At 39.2% G+C, this 8,614-nt stretch overlaps 1 protein-coding gene across 1 annotated transcript in view; it reads right to left on the reverse strand.

Moving 5' to 3' along the window:
• Positions 1–8,614, reverse strand: part of CYFIP1 (cytoplasmic FMR1 interacting protein 1) — a 228,458-nt gene that overhangs the window by 136,739 nt on the left and 83,105 nt on the right. Inside the window, exons 18-19 of the mRNA XM_042783094.1 lie at positions 1,828–1,904; positions 1,347–1,455 (exon numbers count right to left, since the gene is read on the reverse strand). Of these exons, the coding sequence (XP_042639028.1) occupies positions 1,347–1,455; positions 1,828–1,904 (186 nt within the window). The remainder of the gene's footprint in view (positions 1–1,346; positions 1,456–1,827; positions 1,905–8,614) is intronic.

The following is an 8,614-nucleotide window of genomic DNA, read 5'->3' on the forward strand; positions in this document are numbered from 1 at the left end:
CATGTTTGGTCAATTTCAGACTGCAGAAGTTGATAAAAATCTTCAATTTCCTCATCTTTGGGTTTGGTGGTTGGTGCATAAATTTGAGTAATAGTCAAATCAACGGGTTTTCCTTTTAGGTGTACGGATATTATCCTATGACCGACAGCATTGTACTTCAGGACAGATCTTGAAACATCCTTTGCGATGATGAATGCCACACCATTCCTCTTCAAATTGTCATTCTCGGCGTAATAGACCATATGGTTGTCTGATTCAAAATGGCCAAAACCAGTCCATTTCAGTTCACTAGTGCCTAGGATATCAATCTTTACACATTCAATTTCATTTTGGACAACTTCCAATATTCCTAGATCCATACTTCGTACATTGCATGTTCCAATTATTAATGGATGTTTGTAGCTCATTCTCCTCAATTCAGCTGGAATTGGAGATACCATTTGACCCAGCAATCCCATTACTAGGTATATATCCTACAGAGGTGAGAGCCAGGAAAGGAACAGATGTATGCACACTCATGTTCACTGCAACATTATTTACAATAGCAAAAAGATGGAAAAAACCTATGTGCCTATCAGCGGAAGAGTGGATGACCAAAATATGGTACACACACATAACAGAATGCTTTGCAGCACTAAAGAATAATATGGAGTTTGTGAAACACCGCATAATATGGTGAACTTGGAGGACATTATGCTGAGTCAAATAAGTCAATCACAGAAGGACATATATAGTATTAGGCTGTTGTTGTGGAGTGTCTCGGAAAGGTTTATATATGGAGGAAAACCTTCTTTGTTGTTTGCCAGGGGTAGGAGGGGAGGGAAAGGAACACTGCAAAAAAAAAAAAAAATATATATATATATATATATATATATACGCATTGACTCATGTCACTTTAATTTTGTGTATTTCACTGTACCTAAATTGTATTTCAATAAAATGCATTAAAATAAAAAATAACAGTTTAACTTAACTAGTAAAAAAGGTCTGCCTTGAGCATTATGCTATTATAAGATGTACATGGGATCAAATTGACAACAGCAACTTACATGATTACATAGAAACCTTTGAGGCAGTGAGTTTATGTTTCTACATGGAGAAGGAACAACATAGTAAAGGAGAGTGAGATAGGGTTGCTCAACTTGAAGAATGTCATCGATGTCACTAAACACAGTATATATAGAAACTGCTGATTGGTGCATGTTTTACTTTATATATTCTCAACAACAAAATAAATAAAAAATTTTTAATATTAAAAAAATTCCCTAGTTAGCAATTAAAAGTCCCAACATTTTCAATGTATGCTATTCTTTTTCTATTATGGCTCAGTAAACACCTTCACTAACCTGCACATGCCTCTGTTTGAGCAATGTCTCATAACGGTTGGATGTTGGCAGATGGATTGTTGCTCCTTGATTCTTGCATTCTGATCGTAAACGTTTATCAAGAAGCAAACTAATAAAGAGAGGAAAAATGGAAGTGTCAAATCAAATTATCAAAGACTTTGTATCAAAATCACAAACCATTTAAACTGAACAATATTTTAGATAAATTAATAAAGAACGTTTTCCTTGAGCATTGTGCCCTTTTAAAGAATTATTTGTATGAGACTGAATTAACAACAGTAATTCCAACCTTTAACAGGCAGAGACTGTAAATTAATGGCAGTCAAATAGTATAAGCAGAGATACTAAGGATGGTAATACAATGTGAAGTATGTAAACAATGTCAACGAACTTTGCATGCAGAAGTTGTTGAATGGATGTAAAAACTGCTGTGCATATTTGCACAACACACACACACACAAATCACAAACCAGTCACTTACCTTCCTGCCATAACTTTATAATATGCAAATATCTGGTCTGCTAGCTTATAAACAAATTGATCAAAACATAGATTCACCTGAATAAAAAGAAAACACATTTTAGATTTTAATATCCTGAATCAAGACCAAATAACACAACTTTAAAAATAAAATTTTTGTGAGACAATTAATTGAGACTCTTATAAGAAAAACTAGAAACAATCTAATTATCCAATAAGAACAAATTAGTTATTTGTATGCCACTAAATTGCCATTGATGGTTATATATCAGAATCCTTCTTACTGATGGAGAAAAGTATTTCTATAGTCTTAAATACAAAGGAAAATGAAGAAGTCCTTCATCACGTGCTCCAGTGAGTTAATCTGCACTGTTTGGGGGTATTTCCCACTCTGGGGGATAGCTCTGCCATTAGCTCCTGCTTTACAGGAGCCCTGCCCATGGGATTCTTCTCAGGTTTGCCCAGGGCAAATGGGGGTAGGGGGCACTGCACTGGTCATGGAGTATAAGTAGACACCCAGGTGGACTTAACCCTGAGACTTAACCCCTGAAACAGCCTCATTTGCAAAGGGGACTAGCACCCACCCCTAGAGCTATGAATAGGATACAGTGAAAAGAGCCCTGCCCTAGTGGTCTCAGAGGCCCTGGCAAACAGGAGCTGAGAGGTATAGGTCTCCACAGGTCACCCACCCACAACATCTTCCCTCAAGAATCGCTTTCAGGAACTTCCAGTAAGATGGCAGAATAGGCAGACAAGCTACATAAACCCTCTTCAACAAAGAAAAGAGAAACCAATTGACAAGAGATACCTAAGATAATCCTGGAGCCCTAAGCTTTGAAAGGAAGTATACAGAAGTGGATTATGCACCAACTAGTGCAAGAATCTGAATGAAAACACTGAGTATAGAGATGGATGGAGCTGTGGTCTGTCAGCTACTCTGACGGCACCAACAGTCTGAATACTTCCAGATGGTGTTGGGACCTGAGACCTGACCTAAAGATTGGTCACCAAGGGCCGCAAGGATAACTGCACTGGTGGCCGATGACTAGGAAAGAGCAAAGAGGGAAACAACCTGAGCTGGGGACTTTCAACTGTGCGTAGGGCGCAGCCATTTTGATTGTTTACAAGCAGTGGCCATTTTAGATATTTAAAATTACTGAAGGCACAGCCATTTTGAATGTTTACAAGCGCTGGCCATTTTGGATATTTAAAATGACCAAGGGCGCAGGCATTTTGATGTTTGCAAAACATGGCCATTCTGCAAAGAAATCGGAAAATACCATGGACTGCCAAAAGAACGAACAAATCTGTCCTGGGAGTATTGTAGACGGAATGCTCCTTGGTAGCGAGAATGGCCAAACTTCAACTGATCTACTCTGGTCATGTTGTCAGAGGGACCATTCCCTGGAGAAGGATATCATGCTTGGTAAAGTGGAGGGTCAGCAAAAAAGGGGAAGGCCCTTAACAAGATGGATTTACCCAGTGGCTGCAACAATGGGCTCGGGTATATCAACGATTGTGAGGCTGGTGCAGGACTGGACAGTGTTTCATTCTGTTATACACAGAGCCAGTATGAGTTGGAGCCAACCAGAGGGCACTGAACAACAACAATATAAAGTACTCAATGTGGTATATGGAGTGGTGGTTTAGGGACATACGTGTATAATGCTTATAAGGGCTGGTTCTTCCCAACTAATAAATAAGGTTAAGGAACATCTGGGGTCTTCTAAGACTTACTATGCCTTGGAAGGAAGGTTGGGCAATCCTACTTCTGTAGTGATACTGCTTCAGAAACCCAAGGAGGGGTCGCTGTGAGTCGGGGTCGACTCCACAGCACATAACAACAACATGCCTGCCTGGTTAAAACAGACTATCAAAATCTAAAATCACCTATAACATTCAATAACATAATATCCACTTTAGTACTTTCTCCTGCATATAATCAAATATACACAAAAAGTAACACTTTGGATAAATTTTACATAAAAAGAAATAAATCCTCAAAAAAAAAAAAAAGTGGCCATTTTGGATATTTAAAGTGACAGCATTCTCATTCAAATTGCAGGGACCTAAGAATAGGCTCTGGTAGCATAGTGGCTAAGACACTTGCCTGCTAACCAGACGGCTGGCGGTTCAAACCCACCAGCCACTCCTCGGAAGGAAGGTTGGGCAATCCTACTTCCGTAGTTATACTGCCTCGGAAACCCAAGGAGGGGTCGCTATGAGTCGGGGCCGACTCGACGGCACATAACAACAACAACAACAACAAGAATAGGCTCTGCTTGACAAAGATAGCAGGGACATACAGGAGGCTGACAACAGGAAAGGAGACAGGTGGTGAGTGTGTAAGTGCTGCCAACTAGCGAACAGAGGAACATAGTGAAGGGTTAATAAAATCCAATCTCACAGTAATTTACCCTTAGGAAAAATGGAATGTTACAAAGAAAATGTACAAAAAAAATTCCAGATTATCAGACTCCTGAAAATAGTTAATGAGTACTGTCTGCCTCTATAAAAAGTTATATTATAGGGGCACCATGACCACAATAAAGGAACAAGCTGAGGGAAAGGAAGGAACAGGCTGATGACAGGACTTGGCTGACTAAACCCTACAATATCTTAAACCCCGAGACAAAGAAATGAAAAATTGAGGAAGAAGGATAAAAGGACCTGAACTGAGACAATTGCTGCTGGTGTCACCAATGCAGAGAGTTAGCCCTTTTGCTTTGATGCTTGTATCTTTTAAATAAATTCTCTTTTTCTATTTCTCTGGCCTGGTTCCTCTCAGCATCAGCAACCCACTCTTAACAGTCTTGATGCTAAAAACCCGGGAAGGAACAAAGACCAAATAGGAAAAACAGAAAAGCCCACAAGGGTTTAAACAGGCTGAAGAAACAACTTGCCAGGAGGAACCCACAAGGAATCCCATGCCATTACAGACAACACATCCACCACTGGCCGATTCCTTCTTGGTGAGTGACATTCTGTTTTCCCTTCACGGATTTCTAATTTGTTGATTACTCTAAGACCTAGCTCTAGGCCAGAAAGCCTCCAGCTTTAGCCTCTAGGCTTCTGCCCTCCAAAACCTCCTCTGTGCCGGGGACACCCATGCAAAAGTGGTTTCAATCTCTCCTCTGGTGCTGGACCAAACAACAGGGATGCCTTTCCTTTGGTCTTAACATCTCCAGAACTCAAGATTGTCACTTACCCACTATGAGGAACAATCAATCTGTTCTCTCTAAATCTACACCTTTCAGGTGTCTTTAACCAATATGTCTTATTTTCTTCTGCAATACCATTGGGCCACAATGCAAATTAGACAGCAACTCCCAGTGGCCAGAAAATGGCACTTTCAATTTAATGTCCTCAGGGACTTAAGATCATTTTTGTCAACGTAATGGAAAGTGGTCCAAAATTCCTTACATCCAGGCATTCTTTACCCTCTGGAACAGACCCTCTCTTTGCCAATCCTGTTCCACCTCCCAAATTCTCCTACTGCACTCCAAACTCACTTCAACTAACCTAACCCTCCTCACTTTGAACTTCTAGAATCTGAAATTCCTTTCAATCCAGCTCATCATTCACCACCACCACAAAATAACTCACCCCTATATGACCCAGATGCTTCCTCTCTTCCTCCTGTATCTTTTTCTCCACCTCATACATAGTCTAGAACTAACCAATCTACCCTCCAATTCTTCCTCTTCGTGAGGTAGCAGGAGCTGAGGGCAGTGTCCAAGTTCAAGTTCCCTTCTCTATATCAGATTTATCTGATTGAAAAACACCTTGGATCCTTCTCTGCTGATCCCACTGCTTATATTAAAGAGTTTGAGTATCTCTCCCACTCTTTGAAAACTGTCATGATATTTATGTCATTATAACTTCATCACTTACTCCTGAAGAGAAAGAACATGTTTGGCTGGCAGCTCAAGCCTACACTGATGAACTACATTGGCAAAATGCAGCCTTATCACTGGGACTGTAGTCGTACCTTAAGCTGATCCAAATTGGGATTATCAGACTGATTCCCTCAGTAGGCAACACTGCAGCCATATGCTTACTCACCTTATTGCCTGACTCAGCAAAATGGCTCACAAAATAGTCAATTATGAGAAACTCAATCACTCAGGGTCCTGAAGAGAATCCAGCCCTATTCCTTTCCGAACTGACTGAGACTTTACAGAAGTATACTATCCTAGACTGCACTTCACAAGAAGGATTCCCACTTCTTAACATGCATTTTATTTCTCAGTGTGCCCCTGACATCTGATGGAAACTTCAGAAATTAGACACTGGTCCACAAACCCCTCAAAGAGACCTTCTTAATCTTGCCTTTAGGGTCTTTAACAATAGAGATGAGGAATTAAAATTACAAAAGCAAAAACAAGATCAGGAAAAAGCCCAACTTTTAGCCTTCTTACAAGGCTCTGTAAGATAGCCACTGCAGGGGAAACTTACTCTTTAAAACTCCCTCCAGGACCATGGAGAGGCAAATTTGAGCCTCCTCCAGGATCATGTCTCGATTGTGGCAATAAAGTCCACTGGGCCAGATCCTGTCCAAATCCAAGACACCCACATGGGCTGTGTTTAAATTTGTGTGCAAATTTAACATAGGAAAAGACGGAGAGAATACAAATAACAAATGAAATGGGTGACATCACAAGAGAACGAACTGAAATTAAAAGGATAGTATCAGGATACTAGGAAGAACTATACTCCAACAAATGTGAAAATCTGGAAGAAATGGGCAGATTTCTAGAAACACAAGACTTACCTAAACTAACACAGACTGATGCAGAAAAGCTGAACAGATCCATAACAAAAGAAGAAATTGAACAGGTCATCAAAAAATTACCAACTAAAAAAAGTGCTGGCCCAGGCGGTTTCATGGGAGAATTCTACAAAACATTCAGAGAAGAACTTACACTAATCCTACTCAAACTTTTCCAAAACACAGAAAAGGATGGAATCCTTCTTAACTCATTTTATGAAGAAAGCATAACCTTGATACCAAAACCAAGTAAAGACATCACTCAAAAGGAAAACTGCAGAAAATTGCATCATGAATATAGGTACAAACATCTCCAACAAAATCCTAGGCAACAGACTCCAACAACGTATCAAAACAATCATTCATTATGACCAAGTGAGGTTCATATCAGGTATGCAGGGATGGTTCAACATTAGAAAAACAATCAATGTTATCCCCACATACATAAAACAAAGGAAAAGAATCACATGATCATAACATTTGATGCAGAAAAGGCATTTGACAAAATCCAAAACCCTTTCTTGATCAGAACTCTCAGCAAAATAGGAACAGAAGAGACATTCCTCAACAATGTTCAGCGCATCTATGCAAAACCAAAAGCCAGTATTATTCTTAATGCAGAGAGACTGAAACCATACCCCTGCGAACAGGAAAAAGAAAAGGATGCCCACTATCACCACTTCTATTCAACACTTTACTGGAAGTCCTAGCCAGGGCCATAAGGCAAGAAAGGGAAATCAAAGGTATACAAATTGGTAAGGAAGAAATCAAACTATCCCTATTTGCTGATGATATGATCCTACACCTAGAAAACCCAACAGAATCAGTCAAAAATCAACTGGAACAAATTGAGAGATTTAGCATTGTGGCAGGATAAAAAAAATCAACATCCAGAAATCAGTTGGATAACTCTACACTAGCAAAGACACTGTTGAAAAAGAAATAAGGAAATAAATACCATTTACAATAGCTACCAAAAAAATAAAATAACTGGGACTAAATCTTACCAGGGACACAAAAAGATAATTATAAAAAACTACTTCAAGAAACCATAAGAGATCTACATAAATGGAAGAACATTCCATGTTCGTAGATAGGAAGATTGAACACTGTGAAAATGTCAGTTCTACCCAAAGCCATCTATACATTCAATGAAATCCCAATCCAGATTCCATCAACAATTTTTAAGGATATGGAAAAACCAATCACTAACTTTATATGGAAAGGAAAGAGACCTCGGAAAAGCAAAGCACTACTGAGGAAGAAGAACAAAGTAGGAAGTCTCGTACTGCCAGGTCTCAAAACTACTATACAACCACAGTAGTCAAAACTGTCTGGTATTGGTACAATGACAAACACATAGACCAATGGAAGAGAATTGAGAACCCAGAAATATATCCATCAACCTACGGTCAGCTGGTCTTTGACAAAGGGCGAAAATCCATTAAATGGGGAAGAAAATAGTTGTTTAATAAATGGTGCTGGCAAAACTGGATATCCACTTGAAGAAAAATGAGATCCATACCTCAGACCGTACATATAAAAGAACTCCAGATCGATCAAAGTCTTAAGAGGAAACTTAAAACTATAGAGTTCTTCAAGGAAAAACTAAGGGCAAATTTAGGGGTCCTAATATATGGCATAAATAGACTATCAAGCACAACCCAAAATACACAAACAACAGAAGAAAAACGACATGAGGGGTACCTTCTAAAAATTAAATTTTTATGTGCTTCCAAAGACTACTCCAAGAGTCAAGAGAACCTATAGACTGAGAAAGAATATTTGGCAATGACGTATCTGAGAAGGATATTACCTCTAGAATTTACAGAAAACTCCAACACCGCAATAACAAAAACACAAATAATCAAACTAAAAAATGGGCAGAAGACATGAACAGACACTTCACCAAGGAGTATATTCAGGCAGAAAACAAAAATATGAAGAAATGTTCACAATCACTAGCCATTGTTGTTGTTGTTGTTAAGTGCCGTTGAGTCGTTTCCGACTCATAGCG

This window comes from Orycteropus afer, unplaced genomic scaffold, assembly GCF_000298275.1.
Source record: "Orycteropus afer afer isolate SDZICR_OR568_19922 unplaced genomic scaffold, OryAfe1.0 scaffold00656, whole genome shotgun sequence".
NCBI lineage: Eukaryota > Metazoa > Chordata > Mammalia > Tubulidentata > Orycteropodidae > Orycteropus > Orycteropus afer.